The sequence below is a fragment of the Lissotriton vulgaris genome, chromosome 5, assembly GCF_964263255.1.
Source record: "Lissotriton vulgaris chromosome 5, aLisVul1.2, whole genome shotgun sequence".
NCBI lineage: Eukaryota > Metazoa > Chordata > Amphibia > Caudata > Salamandridae > Lissotriton > Lissotriton vulgaris.
In genome coordinates, this window is record NC_141693.1 from 1,963,704,729 (window position 1) to 1,963,726,259 (window position 21,531).

A 21,531-nucleotide genomic window follows, 5' to 3' on the forward strand; every position below is an offset into this window, starting at 1 on the left:
TCCAACACCGTTTTTTAGCTCACTGCACCATCCCAGTTTCAGAACCTGACTGTATGCAAATTAGTCTGTTCCTGTCCCAGTGCATGATGGGAACAGGACAAACCAAACTACAGAAGCCAATTCTTACACTGGGAAGGAAACAAGCTCCCGGGGACCGGTTTCTGGCATTACAGCCGTCTTCGGCCCGGTTTGCTTGAATCCTGATGGTGCAATGAGCAAGGGTCTCACATCTGAGAATACCCTTCCACGCTTAGGGTGGACAAAAATATTTACAAAAAGGGGTGGTGAGGGACAGAGTCTCTGAATTAAGCAGAAAGCTCTCACCCAGTCAAAAGATCAGGGCTAGATCCAACACCGTTTTTTAGCTCACTGCACCATCCCAGTTTCAGAACCTGACTGTATGCAAATTAGTCTGTTCCTGTCCCAGTGCATGATGGGAACAGGACAAACCAAACTACAGAAGCCAATTCTTACACTGGGAAGGAAACAAGCTCCCGGGGACCGGTTTCTGGCATTACAGCCGTCTTCGGCCCGGTTTGCTTGAATCCTGATGGTGCAATGAGCAAGGGTCTCACATCTGAGAATACCCTTCCACGCTTAGGGTGGACAAAAATATTTACAAAAAGGGGTGGTGAGGGACAGAGTCTCTGAATTAAGCAGAAAGCTCTCACCCAGTCAAAAGATCAGGGCTAGATCCAACACCGTTTTTTAGCTCACTGCACCATCCCAGTTTCAGAACCTGACTGTATGCAAATTAGTCTGTTCCTGTCCCAGTGCATGATGGGAACAGGACAAACCAAACTACAGAAGCCAATTCTTACACTGGGAAGGAAACAAGCTCCCGGGGACCGGTTTCTGGCATTACAGCCGTCTTCGGCCCGGTTTGCTTGAATCCTGATGGTGCAATGAGCAAGGGTCTCACATCTGAGAATACCCTTCCACGCTTAGGGTGGACAAAAATATTTACAAAAAGGGGTGGTGAGGGACAGAGTCTCTGAATTAAGCAGAAAGCTCTCACCCAGTCAAAAGATCAGGGCTAGATCCAACACCGTTTTTTAGCTCACTGCACCATCCCAGTTTCAGAACCTGACTGTATGCAAATTAGTCTGTTCCTGTCCCAGTGCATGATGGGAACAGGACAAACCAAACTACAGAAGCCAATTCTTACACTGGGAAGGAAACAAGCTCCCGGGGACCGGTTTCTGGCATTACAGCCGTCTTCGGCCCGGTTTGCTTGAATCCTGATGGTGCAATGAGCAAGGGTCTCACATCTGAGAATACCCTTCCACGCTTAGGGTGGACAAAAATATTTACAAAAAGGGGTGGTGAGGGACAGAGTCTCTGAATTAAGCAGAAAGCTCTCACCCAGTCAAAAGATCAGGGCTAGATCCAACACCGTTTTTTAGCTCACTGCACCATCCCAGTTTCAGAACCTGACTGTATGCAAATTAGTCTGTTCCTGTCCCAGTGCATGATGGGAACAGGACAAACCAAACTACAGAAGCCAATTCTTACACTGGGAAGGAAACAAGCTCCCGGGGACCGGTTTCTGGCATTACAGCCGTCTTCGGACCGGTTTGCTTGAATCCTGATGGTGCAATGAGCAAGGGTAAGAGTGGTCTGCTCAATTCAGACACTCTGTTCATCACCAACCCCTTTTCTGAATCATTTTTGGCCACTATAGGTGTGGCAGGGTATACTCAGACATGAGTCCCTTTCTCACTGCTCCATCAGGATTCAAGCAAGCTGGGCCGAAGACGGCTGAAATGCCAGAAACCGGTCCCCGGTAGCTTGTCTCCTTTCTGGTGAAGAATTGGCTTGGTAGTTTAGTCTGCCCTGTTCCCATGATGCACTGGGCCAGGGACAGACTGATTTGCATATAGCCAGGTTCTGAGCTGGGATGGGGCAGTGAGATAAATAACGGTGATGGATCAAGCCCTGATCTTTGGACTGGGTAAGAGTGGTCTGCTCAATTCAGACACTCTGTTCATCACCAACCCCTTTTCTGAATCATCCGTTAGAGAGAGAGGCAGGACCTTTGCACACTCCTGGAGTCTATCTCACTATTGCAGCAGTGTTTGGTCCAGGCCTCTGTGACAGTAAGGGCCGGGACCCCTCACACACTTGTGGAGTGTACCTTACTAATGCAGCAGTGTCTGGCCACGCTGGGAGGGTGGGGTGCGACCCCTCACACACTCGTGGAGTGGGAATGTACCTCACTATTGCAGCAGTGTCTCGGCCGGACCTCCGTGAGAGGGTGGGGTAGAACCCCTCACACACTTGTGGAGTGGGAGTGTACCTCACTATTGCAGCAGTGTCGGGCTGGGCCTCCGTGGCAGGGTAGGGCGGAACCCCCACACACTTGTGAAGTGTACCAAACTATTGCATCAGTGTCTGGACCAGGCCTCCGTGACAGGGAGGGACGGGACCTCTCACACACTCGTGGAATGTACCTCACCATTGCAGCAGTGTCTGGGCCAGACCTCCGTGGGAGGGTAGGGCGGGACCCCTCACACACTCGTGGAGTGTACCTCACTATTGCAAGAGTGTCTGGGCCAGGCCTCCGTTGAAGGGTGGGGTAGGACCCCTCACACACTTGTGGAGTGGGAGTGTACCTCACTATTGCAGCAGTGTCTGGCTGGGCCTCCGTGGCAGGGTAGGGCCGAACCCCCACACACTTGTGGAGTGTACCTCACTTTTATATTTAGTTTCTCCTGTAATATGTTTGGATTTTAGTTTGAATATGTATCACTCTGGGGCATTCTGATCTTTTGAAACCGGTATGAATGGAGTGTGTTTGAATTCTAGTCATCAATAGTAGGTCTTTCCAAGGGTCTCTTTCTTTTTGTGAATTACCTCACTAATGCAGCAGTGTGTGGCCTCCCTAGGAGGGTGGGGCAGGACCCCCCACACACTTGTGGAGTGGTAGTGTACATCACTATTGCAGCAGTGTATCTTGGCCGGACCTTTGTGGGAGGGTAGGGCGGGACCCCTCACACACTCATGGAGTGTACCTCACTATTGCAGCAGTGTCCGGCGGGCCTCTGTGGGAGGGTAGGGCGTAACCCCATACACACTCGTGGATTGTACCTCACTATTGCAGCAGTGTCTGGGCCAGGCCTCCGTGGGAGGATGGGGCGGGATCCCTCACACACTCTTAGAGTATACCTCTCTATTGCATCAGTGTCTAGGCTTAGCTTTCGTGGGAGGGTAGGGCGGGAGCCCGCACACACTCGTGGAGTGTTCCTCACTATTGCAGCAGTGTCTAGGCCGAGCCTCCCTGAGAGGGGCAGGACCACTGACGCACTCGTGCCAGTGTACCTCACTATTGCAGCAGTGTCTGGGCCATGCCTGTGTGGGAGGGTGGGGTGAGACCCCTCACACACTCGTGGAGTGTACCTCACTATTTTAGCAGTGTCAGGTCGGGCCGGAACTCTGTATGCTCTCACACACTTGTGGAGTGTACCCAGGGCTTTAAGTGCGGGGGGGGTCTGTGGGGGGGCTGAGCCCCCTAGTTTTTTTTGAAGGGCCTCGAAAGGGGGCTCTAGGGGGCTCTATTTTCAGGCCTCAAAGGTCACAGGTAGGGTGAGCAGACGTCCCGGTTTTTGTTTGGTGTTACTAGTGTGGGTAACATGTCTTCTTGATAGTGAAATACTGCCAATTTCGTTTTTCACTATTGAAAGGCTATCTTGCCCATAGGATATCATGGGGAATGCTGTGTGACATGTTTACCTGCATATCTTCCGATAACGGCAAGATTGACATATGGAATCTGGTAATCTGGTATCCCTGAACTCAGGCGCACAACACCCATTGGACTCAAAGGGATAAAGCCCCCCCCCTTGTGTGTGGCAGCCCGGGATGAGACGCTTCGCGGGCACGCACACAGCCGCACTCGAGCACTTCACAGGTCTTTAAAAGACCATTTGCATATTAATGAAGAATTGTTGTTGTCTCACCCCTTCTAAGAGCCCCCTGCAGCTGCACTCTGACTATTGCTTAAAGATTCAGCCCCTCCCGAAATTTGGCTCTAGTTGCGACTCTGCCTGAACTCAGAATTTAATAACACATCCTTTAGTGAAGATGGTTTTTAAATTCTAAGTTTGGAAATAGCAAATTTTTTTGGGCTTATACTTAATAAATATACGTTTTTGCCTATTTTATTATGTAAATGTAAATGTAAATGTAAATGTAAGGTGTTTTGTAGCGCGCTCAATTACTACCGGAGTATCCTGGCGCGAATGACCGCTGGGGAACCCGTCCTGGCTTTCCCTGTGAGATGGTCCCATGCTGGGTATCTCCAAGGTGAAGCCAGGCATCCCCGGCGTCTGTGGGGGGCCGTTGTAGAGATGAGGCAAGCTTAATGCCCAGAGTTACCGAGTGTGATCACTGCCCAAAGTGGGCACCGAGGCGAGAATTATCAGTCCGCTGACCCTGGTCCTCGACCCTGCCGCGTCGGGAATCGAACCCTGGTCCCGGGCCGTTCTCAGCCTCCGGGTCTGCCGCCTCTAACCAGTGAGCCACACCTCTCTACATCCTTTGCTGGATGCGACTTCATGATTTTCTTAAGCACACAATGCTATTGCAGCAGTGTCTGGGCCAGGTCTCTGTGACAGGGATGGGCGCGACCCCTCACACACTCGTGGAGTGTACCTCACTAATGCAGCAGTGTCTGGGCCAGGTCTCTGTGACAGGGATGGGCGCGACCCCTCACACACTCATGGAGTGTACCTCACTAATGCAGCAGTGTCTGGGCCAGGCCTCCGTGGGAGGGTGGGGCAGGACCCCTCACACACTCGTGGAGTGTTCCTCCCTATTGCAGTAGTGTCTGGGCCAGGCCTCCGTGGGAGGGTGGGGCAGGACCCCTCACACAATCGTGAGTCTGGAGTGCGCTTCTTTCCTCCAGGCCGGGCCTCCGTGGGAGGGGCGAGCTGGCCTCAGTCAGAGTGAGTCACTTCTGCGAGCGGCGCGCCGGCCCGCCTCTGCTCTTTCCTGGGTGTGTCAGCGCTTCAGTTCCAGCTCAGAATCGCTCCCTTTCAGGACAACTTTGGGGCAGTCTGAGGGCGCAGCGCCGAGAGGCCGAAGCAGGAGCTAGCTGTGCTCTGATCCCGCAGTTGGGCGTGCGGTGAAGTCTTGCACTGAGTCCGGGCGCCGGATCCCTCCCGCCGCTCGCACTCCTGCTGCTGGGAAGTTTGGGACCGAGTGCTGGGGACCGGAAGCAGGGCTCTGCAGGTGCCGGCAGGGCACACTGAGGTTCAGGGGCACCCCGAGGGGAAGGACGGTCAGAAGAGGACACTCTAGACCCCCCTCCGCTCCCTGCGGCAACCCCCTCACTTCGGCCAGCATGTCGGACGAGCAGTGCCGAGTGGAGCTCTTCGTGAAGGTAAGAGGCAGCGCCCCGTTATCACTTGTCGCTGACCCCTGGGGGCGGGGATCCCCGCAGCCACCCCATATCTAAGAAGCCCCTCCCCATCTGTACCTCTTTTCTGCGATAACTTGTTTTGTTTGAAACTTTATCTGATTCGCATGTGCTCTCCCTAAGCATGACGCAGGTTTTTCTCGACGACTTTCTAAGCGCTTTAGACGCTCACCTGTTGGATGGAACTTTAGGCTCTTCTTCATAAAAACCGAATTTGCGCCAAGGTAACACCCTTAAAGCACGCCCTGAAATAGAAAACAACACAGTGAATGGATGCTTTTGTTTCCAAGCGCTACACCAAAAGAGTGTGCCGCTTGATGAGAGACGCCGTTGGAGCTGAAACTGAAGTTGAACGTCTCGCCCTCTGAAGATAGAAAGGCGAAGATTAACCCTTCCTGTGTCGCTTTTCTACCGAGTCTTATGGACCACAGAGATCCGCATGAAGGGTGCTCTCCCCCTCCCTAACCAGCAGGGCCACATGTGGCTGGACGCTCACTGAGATGTGTATGCACTCTTGTAGGGAGGTGGGGTTACTGATTAACCTGATCTCTGTAGGGTTCAGTGATTTAACCCCTTTGCCTTTCTCTGTCCAGCTACAACCAGTGCATTTCCTGCCCTCCCCGGCTGCAGTCCTGGGTGAGGTTCACATGAGCTCTCACGATATTTGCATGGGGAGGGCGGAGGCTGCACACTGCTGGCTCGAGGAAGCATGCTTTCCTTCCTGTTTTGCAGTTTGCCAAGGGGATGTGATGTATGGTGGTTCGAAGAGGGATTAACTTTTTTTTTAAAGCAATTCTCTGGTGTGTGTGTGTGTGTGTGTTTTTTTTTTAGCTTGCGCCGCTTTGTATTCTGGTACCTGGAGTTCGGCATTATTTATAATTGGAAATGGAATAGTAGTAGTAAAATCGGGAGCAAGCACAAAACCGGTAGCAAGTGGAAGTCGCGCTCCGGACCCTGGAGAGCGGGACATCTCTGGCGCCAGGTTTGGTGTGGCGTCGAGACGTCCTCAGTCCTTGCTCTTACAGGGTACTTTGTAAACTTATGGGGTAGTGGTGGTGTGAGAGTATTCCTCAGAGCTGTGTAACATGGATGGCAGGGCCGTCACTGTCTACAAATAACGTTTGGTTTAAAAGCACGTGAACTTCCTTGAGCATCAGGCAGTTTTCAGGAAACGATACAAATGGCAAGATAACTGTTGATTAATGTTCCTACTCGTGAGAGATCGGAATGCTGGCCCGTGCCAGCGTTGAGTCCTCATACAGTAGCACGGAGGGTTAATCTGCCTGCTGCAAAGAACGTGCACCACGGGAACTGAGTGTGAGTGAACTATGAGTAGCACTGAAAATAAAAGAAATTTGTGTCAGAGAGAGGCTATGGAGAGATAAGGGAGTGTAGGAGAGTGGTAGTGAGGGGGTTTGTGAAGGAGGTCACGGTGGGGCGCCAAAAAGGACAGTCGCAACGGGTGCCACCACCTCTAAAGCAGCCCCCTGATCACCAGGGATCACTGCATTCATTCCCAGGCAGTGCTTCAAATCGAAAAATAAAAGTGCAGGTACTCTGCAAAACATTTGCAGTTTGTGTCGTGGTACTGAGAGGTAGCTCGGATTTCTCCGGCTTTTTAACCGGAGGGATATATTGGCTTTTAGAAGCTAAGGAGAGCTCTATAAGGTAAAGGCCGGGCCTGCCTACTTGCAGGAGAGTGATACCTCCCATGGGGTAGCTTTGCTTTTTCGTGGGTTGGTATGTATGTGGTGTAATCTGAGGGATAGCTCTGCCATCTCAGAAATGAACAGCTCTCTCTAATCTGTAGCGTAAGCGGAATTGATTAGCTTTACCCAATCATTCACACCCAGCCCCCTCGCACCCACGAACTCCCTCCTTCCTCTGCCCCCTCACGTCATGCCCATTTCCCTCCTTCAGTCTCTCATCTGCAGCTCCCGTGCGCACGCGGCTCCTCCCACCATCACTCATTCAGTCACACGCCATCTCAGTACACCCCTCCTTTCCTGATGGACACACACTATACAGCCGCAGTTAATGATTGACTGACTGTCCACTGTCAGTGACAGGCACGTTTGACGAGGGGACGTGAGTCCGGAATGCCCTGGTTTGATGAGGTCTGGGAGTCCGGAATGCCCTGGTTTGATGAGGTCACACGCCAGCTCAGTACACCCCTCCTTTCCTGATGGACACACACTATACAGCCGCAGTTAATGATTGACTGACTGTCCACTGTCGGTGACAGGCACATCCAGAATCTGGTGATTTGAAGTCTACTGGAAAGAATCAATAAGCAAACACAACTGATGATCCTAACCAGCTGTCAGTATGTCAGGAGGTTTTAGTGTTTGAAGTCAGGATTCCAACATGCATCTTTGTTTGAAGCTTGGAGTCCGGAATGCCCTGGTTTGATGAGGGGACGTGAGTCCAGAATGCCCTGGTTTGATACGGTCTGGGAGCCCGGAATGCCCTGGTTTGATGAGGGGACGCAAGTCTGGAATGCCCTGGTTTGATAAGGTCTGGGAGTCCGGAATGCCCTGGTTTGATGAGGGGACGTGAGTCCGGAATGCCCTGGTTTGATGAGGGGACGTGAGTCCGGAATGCCCTGGTTTGATGAGGGGACGTGAGTCCGGAATGCCCTGGTTTGATAAGGTCTGGGAGTCCGGAATGCACTAGTTTTATGAGGTCTGGGAGTCCGGAATGCCCTGGTTTGATGAGGGGACGTGAGTCCAGAATGCTCTGTTTTAATGAGGTCTGGGAGTCCGAAATGCACTGGTTTTATGAGGTCTGGGAGTCCGGATTGCCCTGGTTTGATGAAGTCTGGGAGTCCGGATTGCCCTGGTTTGATGAAGTCTGGGAGTCCGGAATGCCCTGGTTTGATGAGGGGACGTGAGTCCAGAATGCCCTGGTTTGATGAGGTCTGGGAGTCCGGATTGCCCTGGTTTGATGAGGTCTGGGAGTCCGGAATGCCCTGGTTTGATGAGGGGATGGGGTTTGACGATGGGCTGGAACTCCAGAATGCCCTGGTTTGATGGGGGGCTGGGACTCCAGACTGCCCTAGTTTGATGAGGGGCTGGGACTCCAGAATGCCCTAGTTTGATGAGGTGAAAATTGCAAAAAACACAGTTGATGGACAGAATGCAGAAGAGTGTCTTACATTCTACCCAGTACAAAGATCTGGGCCTAAATCCATCGTTTTTTTGCACTCCACACCACCCTAGGTCAGACAATGGCTATATGCAAATCAGCCTTGACCCTGTGCCTCATGGGAACAGTCCAGCCCGAACTACCATTCCATGCCTTTCCTAGACCGGAATCAAGCATCCAAGGACCGGTTTCTGGCTATCAGCCTTCTTCAGCCTGGATAGCTTGACTCCAGTGGTGTGGAGAGCCTGGGACTCACGTCTGAGTATACCCAGCACACTCGGGCTGAAAATTGCAAAAAACACAGTTGATGGACAGAATGCAGAACAATGTCTTACATTCACCCCAGTACAAAGATCTGGGCCTAAATCCATCGTTTTTTTGCACTCCACACCACCCTAGGTCAGACAATGGCTATATGCAAATCAGCCTTGACCCTGTGCCTCATGGGAACAGTCCAGCCGGCTGGAATGCCAGAAACCGGTCCTCGGAAGCTTGTTTCTGGTCGAGGGAAGGCATGGCTTGGCAGTTCGGGTGAGGCTATACCGACTCTTTGCCCTGCTGTAGTGGATACACATGACGTGGCTCCAATTGACAACAATGGTGCAATGCCATCTGCTATTTCACCCCAACTTCCCTCTCCAGCAACAGGGAATTTGGAATTTTTGTTGAGATCTCTTCTCCGCCCTATTAATGAGTCTATCAAGAGGGTTGAAATTAGATTAACCATCTTGGAAGCTGCTATAACTAGTTTGTCCACTGCCACTGTTAACAAAGGGAATGGGGTGGTGCAGTCTATATCCTTGACAGGGCCCCCTCCTATTAAACCCTCAACGAAACCTGGAATCTCTTCTGTCCCCGCCCCGATTAAGCAAACTAGTCAGCCCCAGGGTAGAGTTGACCCCCCTCCACAAAACTTATTGCCGTCTAAACATTCAAAGGCAACAGCTACTGCATCTGGTGCCGCCCCCTCTAAACCACTCTTAAAGGCTCCGATTAGCAACATCCAAAATACAGTCAAGGGCGGTGAAAATAGTAGATCTGCTCATAAAAGGGTTCCACAAGTCGAGATCCCCCCAGAAGCTGTGCCCTACGTTGTGGTTTTATCGGGGGTGCCACCGCTAATAGGTAATAAGAAGGAGGGTTATGTTGACCTTAAGAATAAAATCATCCACTGGTTGAGGATGCATATTCCGATAGCTCCGAATATAGATGGGGACATAGTCCATGTCAGAAGGATTAATTGGCTGGGGAGTACTACGAAAAATATAGAGGGGGACTTAGTAGTGGTTAATTTTAGAGACCCGCGGGCAGTTGATTATATCTTAAACTGGCCACCTGGGAATGGAGAAACTGGCATCACCCCACGGGCTTTAACATTCTTTTACCCCAGGTTTGATGTAACTAGTACTAAATACGACAAGAGATCTCGGTCGTTCAGGCCGCCCCTTATAAATTCCTATACTAATAATTATCCCCAGTATGGGCACCAGTCCATCAGGATGCCCGACCTTCATACCGCTTGGTCTACGGTTCCTAATAGATATTCACTGAACATGGGCTCTAGGATGAACCACCTAATACCTTTTACCCCGTTGGATACTTACAATCGGTTTTCTCAGCTGTCAGGGCTGGAAGACTGCGATTGAAGTCTGGGGCTCGGGGGGGGTGAGTATGAACTTTCGGGAGCAGAGGATACTGGATTAAACGGAGGGTCCACAGTAGCAGGAGTAGTTAGTTTACCTACCGCCCATACGGCAATACCCAACGTAATTAATGAAGATTCTGGGCTAGCCGGGCCTCCACCTATTATGGATGGTTGCCCTATATCCACTACCTCACCGGTTAGTGAGGAGGGGAATCATACGAGTAGGGCGGCTGATGAGAGTCCGACTGTGGTGGGTAGCATTTCTTTTCCCAGAGGACAACGGGTAATAAACCTTCTATCATGGAACATTGCCGGGTTAAAGAGGAAGCTCGACATCCCGGAGTGGCATACATTCATTGAGCAGTTTGAAGTTTGCCTCTTCCAGGAAACATGGAGCTTAGTCCCGCTGCACAAATCGGGGTTTTCCACCCACTTTGTGCCTGCTGTAAGTAGAGGTAAGGGCAGACCAGCGGGTGGGCTCACTGTTTGGTTAAAAATAGACCTGAACTGGGGGGTCACACGCCACAATGTGGACTGTAATGACATACTCCACCTTTCGGTGAGAGGACGGGAGGATGCAGCCAGGCTTGACCTATTCAATGTTTACGTTAGAGGGACACCGGGTGACTCTACCTCTTTGACTCTATCAGCCCTTGAAATGGCCTTAGCCAACTGCTCTTGTTCGGCTAAAATCCTTGTGGGGGGTGATTTCAACTGTACTTTTGAACCCCTCCTTGGGGATGACCCTTTGGGAATTGAAGAGGAGGATTCGAAATGGTCCATTCCAACGCTCTCCCTCCCCACTATTAAGAAATGGTCACCTAAGGTTATTCAATTGAACGCACTGACTAGGGATTTTAAACTAAGAGCCCTTAATGGTAGGACTTTATCCGACCAGTCAGGGGCAGTGACCTTTAACAGACTATCAGGCCCGTCCCGAATAGATTACATCTTATTGAATGTTGGATTCTGGGCGGACCTCATTGACATGAAGGTCTCTCCTAGTCAGGATAGTGACCACAACCCCTTGTGCTGTAAGTTCAATTGGGGGGGTCTTGATGTCAGGGGGGTGAGTGACTCCTTAAAAATATCTAAAGAGGTGGTCCCATGTAGTAACAACCGCAGATTAAAATGGGACAAGGCCAACCTAGGGGAGGACGAGATGGATAGTATTAGGACCCTGATTGAGGGTCTGTCCTCTAAATTAGAGATCTGGGAGGGAGACAACCGCCCTACTGATCACCATCACCCCTTACTTGATTCTGTCTATAAATCAACAATAGACCAAGTGGGCCAATTCTTTACTTCCAAGGGGAAAGGTAATAGGGTTCCGGTTATGCCGTCTACTCTTTGCAAACCTTGGTACACTGAACATTGTAAGAGCTCTAGGAAAAATCTGACAAGAGCTCTGCTTTCGGGTGACCCTTTGCTGGTTAGAGCGGCCAGAAGGGATTATCTGAAAGCACTAGTTCTGGCCAAACGGGAGTGGGAGGAACGGCATTGGCAGGAACTCTCCTTGGCTGTGAGCAGTAAGAACTCGAACCTCTTTTGGGATTTGATTAACAAAACAAGGCAGGGTAAATCGCAACCACTGGCTGTACATATAACTAGCCAGCAATGGTTTACTCACTTTTCATCCCTATATGGCGGCATAGAGGAAATATCTAGTTTGGGGGTGAATGGGTTGGGTGATGGGGTAAAACTGGACGATACAGATCTGTTATTTTCGCCCTCAGAAGTATTATTGGCAATCAGACGCCTTACCCCTAAGAAAGCCGCCGGGCAGGATGGGATCCCCGGAGATCTGCTGAAGGCTGAGCCAGAAGTTTGGGCCAAACTAATTGCCAGTATTATGAATCTGATCACGAGGGGTCATCAAGTACCAGACTCCTGGAAAGGAGCCGAGGTAGTTACTGTGCACAAGAAGGGGGCAAGAGATGACCCTGCGAACTACAGACCCATTAGTCTGATTGACATCATCCAGAAAGTGGTTGGCAGGGTCATCATCTCGAGAGTTGACGACTGGATAGAGGAGGCTAGTGTTCTCTCCCACTTGCAGGCGGGGTTTAGAAAGAAGGTTGGCACGATGGACCAGGTCTTTCGCTTTTTTGCAATCTATTGGAAGGCGGTTACCATCAAGAAAGGCAGTTTGTATATGGCCTTCATAGATCTCAAGACTGCTTTCGACCTGGTCCCTCGTGCAAAACTCTGGCAAATACTTGGCGAAATGGGGTTTCCCAGTAGCCTTCTGCATATAATAACGAAGCTGCATGAGGGGAATTATGCGCGGGTTAGATGGGGATCGCAGGGACAATTAACAGATAAGATCCCTGTGCGGAGAGGAGTACGCCAGGGTTGTGTTATGGCTCCGACCCTCTTCTCCCTATTTGTAAACGGAGTTGTGGATCATCTGAAGGGGGAAGAGACGGATGCCCCATCCCTGGCGGGGGAGAAAATCCCCACACTTCTCTTCGCGGACGATACCCTATTAATCTCTAAATCCCCGGTGGGCTTACAAAAACTCTTGAACCTGTTTAGCTCCTTTTGTACTACTCGAGGCTTAACCATTAACACTTCAAAAACCAAATTGATGGCTTTTGCCCCCTCCAAAAGATTTAAAAATCACCTCGTGCTCAATAGTGCCCCCCTTGAGCTGGTCACATCTTTTGATTATCTTGGAGTCCGGATAAACAGCCGTATGACCTGGAAAGATCATCTTTCCAAAATGCTCCTTAGTCATCATAGAGTTTCCGGGGTGACGCTGAAGGAACTCCGGGAATCTTCTAGTAAACCGGTTTCTCCAGTTATGGCCATCTATGAGGGTCAGATTCTTCCTTCAGCATTATATGGCTCCGAACTTTGGGGGTTTGAAGGGGTTACAGATTTGATGGTGGCAGAAAATAATTTCTTTAGGAAAGTGGCTGCTCTCCCTGCTTCAACACCAATGATCCCCCTAAGACTAGATTTGGGCAGAAGAACGTTAAAAGACCTGGTGAGGCTTCGCCCGCTGCTCTTCTGGTCTCGACTAAGAAGAACTGAGGAGCTGGCTAAGTATGCAGAAGGGATGGATGATCTACTCTTGCTGGACACAGGTAATAAAATAGGATGGCTAAAAAAACTGAAGGATTTGGCCATCAACCTGGGTCTAAGAGAGGCATGGGAGTCTCAATCCCCGCCACCCAAAGCCGTTATTAAAAAACTTTATTGGGATTGGGTCCAGAGTGAGGCCACGAGGGCTACGAATGTGGGTTCACTTACGGACAAATTTTTATCAATTAAGAGTGTAAGGAAATTGGAACCCTTTTTAGACCTAATAACTAAACCGTGGGATCGATCGCTGTACCTGAAACTGCGCTATGGGACGCTTCCAGTACTTGATTTCACGGCAAGTTGGTCGGCCTCTGATGCCCTCTCACGTACATGCCCCGGCTGTGCGGCCCCCAAGGAATCGGTGGCCCACCTGTTGTTTGCATGCCCAGCCTATAAAGGGGCGAGGAAGCTTTGGCTGAAACCGGTCTGTAGGGAATTAGGGCTGAGGTGCCATAAACAGGCACTCCGTGTCCTCTCTACAGACTCTTCGTCTGCCCTCATGATCTGTGGGGTGGCCAAATTTTTGGGAAATGCATGGCGGATACGCTCCCGTTTATTAAAACCCCGGGGGGCCCTACTGGTCGATACTAATCTGGTTGTGTTGTAAATCTATCAAAATGAGATCTCCCTGTTCTTATGTATTTTACAAATTTTTATTGGTAAATGTGAATTGTACATGTATATGTGCTCTTTTATGGTGATAAAATTGCCGAATAAAGATATTTCAAGATTTGCATATAGCCATGTCTGAACTGGGGTGGCAGAGTGGGCTAAAGAACGGTGATGGATTAAACCCAGATCTTTTGACTGGGTGTGAGTGTTTGATTGGTTCAGATGCTCCGTCCATTACCACCCCCTTTTGTACTAGTTTGATGACGGGCTGGGACTCCAGAATGCCCTAGTTTGTCGAGGGGGCGGGACGTTAGAATGTCGTGGTTTCACGAGGGGCTGGGACTCCAGAATGCCCTAGTTTGATGAGGGGCTGGGACTCCAGAATGCCGTGGTTTCACGAGGGGCTGGGACTCTAGAATGCCGTGGTTTCACGAGGGGCTGGGACTCTAGAATGCCGTGGTTTCACGAGGGGCTGGGACTCCAGAATGCCGTGGTTTCACGAGGGGCTGGGACTCTAGAATGCCGTGGTTTCACGAGGGGCTGGGACTCAAGAATGCCGTGGTTTTAAAGGATGGGTGATCTCTACACCCAGCTGGTCAGGCATTCATCATGTTTCCCAATAGTACTAATGGATATTAGCTATCCTCTTCCTACTCTGATTTGATTGTACTTGTCCAGAGCCACTGATGGAGCCAAACACAAAGAGATGATGGACCTCACGCTTAAACTTTTCAGACACTCACCCCCAGTCACAGATCTGGGTTGAATCCATCATCGTTCTTAGGCTCACTTCGCCACCCCAGTTCAGACCTAGCCATATGCAAATCAGTCTTGACCCTGTCCTTCATGGGAACAGTCCAGCCCGAACTGCAAGCCAGGTCTTCCCTGGACCAGAAACAAGCACCCTGGGACTGGTCAAGACTGATTTGTATATGGCTGGGTTTAAACCGGAATGGCATGGGGAGCAATAAAACAAAGGCTTTAGGCCCAGATCCCTGTACTGGGGTGATCGTTTGACATTGATCAGCATTCTGTCCTTCAATTGTTCTTTTTGCATTTGTCACCCTGAGTGGAACGGGTATGCCAAGACGTGGTTCCAGTGCTCTCCATGCCCCTGGAGTCAAGCTGGCTTGTGTGATGAGGGGTGAAACCCCGGAACCGATCCTAGGATGCTTGTTTCTGGTCCAGGGAGGGCTAGGCAGTTTGGGCTGGGCTGTTCTCATTGGGAGGAGGGTCAAGACTGATTTGCATATGGCTGGGCTTCCCTTCAGAATCCAAAGGAAGCACACCCACAACCTTGAACAGATCATTCTGCGAGTGGACATGATTCGGGGAAGGGCCTCCATCTTGAGTGCAACCCAGCCCATGGTCGAAATTGGAAGAACACTCCAGCCCTGAAGATCTGTCTGCTACCGGAGAAGTCTTATTTTTCCTTGTTGGTATCCATTGCGTATAATTCTGGAAATGTTCAGGTTTCCTAATGCTTCCTTCTAAATGGGAGCAAAGGACATAAACATGAAAGATGGTTTTACTGGAACAATTTTTTAGTGGACAGTGCATATATGTGGAATTTATGCGTAATTAAACAAGCATCCGTTTGTGCGTTCCCAGAATCTTTATTGCAATCCAACACACTTCTTTTTCATTCTCATGAGAACAAATGCAGTAGTAGTATTTATGTGTTGATTACTTAAAATCATTACAATCAGCAAAGTACATATACAAAATAAATTTAGATTAAAAAATATGCAGCTACAGTGTACATTTATATCCAAGCAAAAATCTACAACTAAGCCCTAACACAGTTTATTTGAGTGCAAATGATCAGCATGCAAAAATAAAGTGCATTGTGCCAGCAGCTATAATTTACAGTATACGATACATTACTCTAAGAAAGACTTTATAACAATGGGAACTGCGAAGGTAAAAAATTGGCAATAAAATAACATTTAAGACCGCTCTAGCAATAAGGTGCAATTGTGCTAGTGAACTTTTAGCAGCAGAAACTAAAGTGCCTTGTGCTAGCAGCTAAAGTTGTTAATATACTAAAAAACTTTAGAATAGTGAAAGATACATAAAAAAACAACCAACCATAGTAGAATTGTATTAGGAATGACGTTAGCAATAAAGTGCAGTTGTAGAAATAGACTTTAGCAACAAAAATAAACTGCTTAGTGCTGCGCGCACTGTTCAGCGCTGATGCTTTTCTATCTTTAACCAGGGTGTGTTATTTTAAAACCCCCACACACTGACAGCACACACATTCACTATGTGCGCGCTGCACAACGCTTCACCCATCATGTATTGTACTTCCCGCAAGCACAAACACCCAGCACATGCTGTATCTACACATGCACAGCACTACATCTCATGTATTGTATCTCTTTCGTCATTCATACACACACCGTACATGTACGAACCACACATGTACTGCTCCATCCTTGTACTGTACCCTTCCCAGGCAAACGTACAACTAACACAGTTACTTCTCCTGCACTTTGCAGTACTCCACATCTACCTGATGTAAGCCAGTGGGGAGTTAAGCGCACAGAGTGAAACTATTAAAAAGGTGAGTGAGCCTGTAGTCCCCACTCCAGTGAATCAGAGTAAATTCACTACTACTGATCAGTAAACGGTATGCTGCCACCACTGTGCTTGTGCTGCTTCACTCCTGGTGAAGGCAGTAGCCTTCCACCACTATGAGGGTAGTGCTTTTGGCTCTCCCGGTCTGCAATCCGTGAGACCGGACTATGTCATGGCGCAGATGCATGATCTGTGGTCACCTGTGACAAAAAATCAGCATTAAGGATCCAGACAACAGTACAGTTGGGCACTCCAGGCAGGTGTACACGTCTTTTACTATGCAGATGACTTTTCCGTCCCAACACATACAGTCTAAAAGCAGTTGCTGACGTAGGACCCAAAAAGGACAGTGCCTTAAGGGTGCTGACACAAAGTCCATTGCTTGTATATTGGAAAGAATAGATCTTGTAGACATATACACCATCAAGCACAACCTAAAATAACTTGGGAATAGAGTTAAGGTATGATAAAGTTAATATGCCCAATTGCCTATAAAAAGTTCAGTTCAACAGCCCTTCACACAGCATCCTTAGCAAGAAGCAGGTATGCTTCTCCATCACTGACCATGCATTATACACTGAGGCATTTCTCTCCACCAGCCACAAAGTATTACACATGAGCACCCTTCTCCATCAACCACCAAGCAATCTACGCAGGATCATCTTCTGCCAACCACAAACCCTTCTACACGGTTGCACCCCACTTCACCACCCACAATGCATTCTACTCAGGTGAATCATTCTTCATCTATCACAGCGCTTTCTTTAAAGGGCTATTCTTCTCCACCAACCATAAAGCAATATACACACCATCCTTAGCACGTGACCTTCTCCATCAGTCACTAAACGCTTCACACAGGACCATCCTTCACTATCTTCATAACATTCTATACAGGACTAGCCAGCACTAATCGCAACGCATTCTACAGGACACCCTTTGTCCACTGATCACTAAGCATTCCGCACAGGGTCGTTCTTCTCCATCAAGCATTTCACGCAGCATCCTTAGCAGGCTGCAGGTATCCTTCTCCGCCCATCACCAAGTGCCCTGCATAGGATTATCCTCTCTACTAATCACTGATCTACGCAGTGGGTTTTCTTCTCTAATAACCCAATATTCTACACTCTACTCCTATTTCTTACCCAATCACAAGGCATTCTCCACCATCCTTAGCAGGATGAAGGTATCCTTCTCCATCAGTCACCAAACGCTTCACACAGGACCACTCTTCGTCACTACCATTTAACGTTCTATACAGGCCTATCCACCACTAATCGCAACGCATTCTACAGGAGCAACTGTGTCCACTGATCACTAAGCATTCAGCACAAGGTCGTTCTTCTCCACCATTTCACACAGCAGGCTGCAGGTATCTTCCGCCAATCACCAAGTGCCCTGCACTGGATTATCATCTCTACTAATCACAGATCTATGCAGTGGGGTTTTATTCTGCAATAACCCAATATTCTATTCTCTATGTATATTTCTTCACCAATCACAAGGCATTCCCCACCATTCTTAACAGGATGAAGGTATCCTTCTCCATCAATCACCAAACACTTTAAACAGGACCTTCCTTCTTCACTAACCACAAAACATTGTTTACAGGACTATCCTGCACCAATCACATTACATTCTATACAGGGCATACGTACTTCTTTACCAAACACAAAGCATTACATACAGTGCCATCTTTCTGCCCCAGCTACAAAGTGTTCTACACAGATCCGTCCTTGCCAATCAGAAAGACGCAAGGTCATCTTTGTCCACCAACTGCTCAGCACTGTACACAGAACCATCCTTTTCCACCAACCACCAAGGTCTCTGCACAGGGCCATTTACCAGTCACAAAGCATTAAACACTGGGTTACCCATCATCATCTGCAAAGCATATCACACACAGTAGGATTCGCAGAATGGAGTCTTCGTTCTCTGCCAATCACCAAGGACTCTACACAGGTCTTTCCATCTCCAGCTGCCAGGCCTTTTATACAACATCCAACCACAAACCACATTATGCGAATGTCTCCATATATTGCAATGGATGTTTAGGGTAAGGGGGCAACGGATCTCTGAAAAATGGCCAAGTTCCAGTGATGATCTTCAGGCCCAGTCACAAGCTCTTGTTGCCAGAGGTGGTGCAAGGGTATTACAGCCCACAGATTTCAGGACAGCAGTTGTCTTGATGTCCCTCCTACTGCAGGTCTGTATGTTGTAAACGTTAGACCTCTCTGAGGTAGTGCCTCAATGTTAGGAGGGCGTAGGCGTTTCCACGGTGAGCACATGTATCACCTCTGGCCCTACTCCTTCATGAGTTTCCAAGCAAATAGTACACTGCTGGTTGAGGCACAGCAAGTGAAGGGGCTCTTCCCTAGAGATGCCAAGGGCATGTTAACATGTTATTCCCCCAAGCGCTTCCTGTTAGAGCAAACACGCACATCTTGGGGTACATGGCAAGAAAGAGCTCTCGCAGTGAGGAGACAGAGCACATGTTCATAAGTGCTTGCCTTATATGGGGGTAGTTAAATGAGATGGGCACCTCAGATCGTTCGTCTACTTTTTTATAAAGATGTAACCTCTCATAGATTAATCAATATCCCACCCCTTCTCCATTTCACTCATCACTCTTCAGTCATGATGGAGATGGGTGCTGTTTCAAGATTTAACAACCCAAACCCCCGGGGTGGCCGAACAGGCCGCCAAGATCTCTCTGCCACCTCAGTGAAATATGAGTATTGTGCCTCCAGCTCTTGTGGGGCCTTGGCGGGAGACAGTCCCTTGGGAAGCGGGGGCTCCTAGTCCTCGGAGATCCTGTGGAGCACAGGCTCGGATCCCTTAACTTACCCATGAAACCTGGTATCGGAAAGTATCCATGACTGTTAATCTGCCTCCAGGCTCTGATACTTCAGAGCTCTTGACCCTTCCAGAATATATAAAGGGTACCCAATATCTGCCATCCTTTTTTGGGAGCAGAGCCAGTGCAGAGGGGCACCACCAAGCATTCTTAAATATGGAATATACACTTAAGAAGAACATATAATGAAGGCAAAGTGCATTGTTTTAGTTGTGTTGATCAGTACACAGAAACTATGAAGGAGAACAGTAGAATGTGACCAATATCTAATTACTTATTTCCTTTTCCCAGCATCCCATCAGCACTGTCTTCCCAACACTTCTTTGCCTTACTTGAAGGAGCCTTCATTAGTCTTTTTTTATGTAGAGCCTGGGCAACGCATGCGCTGCTCTGGGAGGCATGATGTATTGGAGTATGGACTTGAAGCCCCGCCCACTCTCCACCATTGGCTTGTGTCATCTTTCGTAAATGTTGGGTTCTGATTCGTTAATAGGCTTATTAGTCCCTCCTTGGTACCACCATCTCTTCATTTGTAACCTTACATTAGGACTGGCCCTTTTACTTGCACGGTATGGTATGTCTGAGCTATTGGTATTGTAAATGACACATTTTTTATTTATGTGTTGGTTTTGAAAATAGCAAAATTAATAGCTTTATTTACAATGCCAATAGTTTTAACTTTCGCAAATGTGACACCTATAGCATTTGTAATGCAATATGTGTTATATTTACGTGACTTAGATGTATTGATATTACAAATAACATTGGCTTTTAATTTTTTGAATAATGAATACTTAAATAAAAGCTATTGTAATTTATAATGGTAATAGCTTAAAATTTTGTAAATTACTTTTGTGAAGATTATGTTCAGTGTATTTTATTGTGACGAAAATCCAATAACAGAAGTGAAATATTAACATCTTGTTATGACATTTGTGATGAAGCTTGAAACATTGAGAGAACATATTTGAAACCGTTATTGTTGAATGGTTGCACAGATTGATGCTGTGGTGGCCCCTTACTGATTACAGACACAGGACTACGTGAAGGCTGCTGCTGCCACTGACGTCCAAGACATCTCGTATTTGCCCTAGCACAGAGTATAAGTGCTTCAAAAATGTCCACGTTCAGAGGATGAAGACATTTTAATGTGCCTGCCAGTTCCAAATTCCCCCGTCCTCTTGAACCAACAACCCACAATGTCTGAGCTTGTAAAACCGAAACTACTCAATAGGTGAGCAGAGCTTCATCAGAAGTGTGAAAGGATTGAGGCAGAGGGGGTTTCCCTAAGGGCAATGACCTGTGGGGGTCACACCATGAAAGAAATGCTAGATTCGCCAGTCCAGGTAAAGATCCTAATGGGAAGGTGGGTGGGTCAGCGCAGCCATTGTACATAAAGGAGCAGGACGAGACGGCCAGTAGCCTGCCAATGTGAGTAGGCTGTACGTCCTGTATTTTCAGAGCCTTCAACCCTATTTATTCTTGCAGAAGTGGGGCCTGGTTTGGATTCACTGCTTTCCTGGCACAGCTGAATGCCTCCTCCGTTCATGGGACTGGAGTCATTTCTAGGCCACTTCTTACTGCTGTTTCCCCAGGACACCTGTCCTCTCCTCCTCTCTGGATGCTCCTGCTGCAGGCCCTCCTCTGCGACCTTCTGTATTGCAGAGCCCATATCACATGCTGCACCACAATTTTGAAGTGAAAGGCAGACAGGTGCAATTATTTTGCATCCGTCTTCACTTGGCCGTGTCGATCTTCTTCCAGGTCGCAGTGTGAGGATCTGGGGGTGGCTTTGGACCACAGCTAGGCATCAGCAGTCTCTAGATATTTTTGCAATTCAGGTAGGCTATCAGTCTTGTACACTTGTCAATTCAATATGCAGGATAATGTAGAATACTGCTAGCTACATCCGGGATGAATATTCTGTACTTTTTCTTGTCATTACTATTGTACAGTGCATAGTTTGAACTTAGGGACACCACTTGTTTGCACGATTAAGAGCTCCGGAGCTGTGGTTGAAGGCACTGCCGGTTTCTCACAGGGTCTGCCAGTGTTTCAAAATGGTGTTTAGAATACATGGCCATCCAATCATTGGCCTCTCTGCAGAGTGCTTAGGGTTAGTGGTCACGTATTTGAGTTGTAATTGTGATTCTGTGCAAATGGGTGTGATGGGGCCGCCAT

General features: G+C 48.6%; 1 protein-coding gene across 1 annotated transcript in view; it reads left to right on the forward strand.

Annotated features, from left to right (window-relative positions):
• Positions 1 to 4,843: 4,843 nt before the first annotated feature.
• Positions 4,844 to 21,531, forward strand: part of CLIC1 (CLIC family member 1) — a 149,349-nt gene continuing 132,661 nt past the window's right edge. The window contains exon 1 of the mRNA XM_086924651.1: positions 4,844 to 5,383. Coding sequence (XP_086780777.1) covers positions 5,345 to 5,383 — 39 coding nt within the window. The 5' untranslated portion in view covers positions 4,844 to 5,344. The remainder of the gene's footprint in view (positions 5,384 to 21,531) is intronic.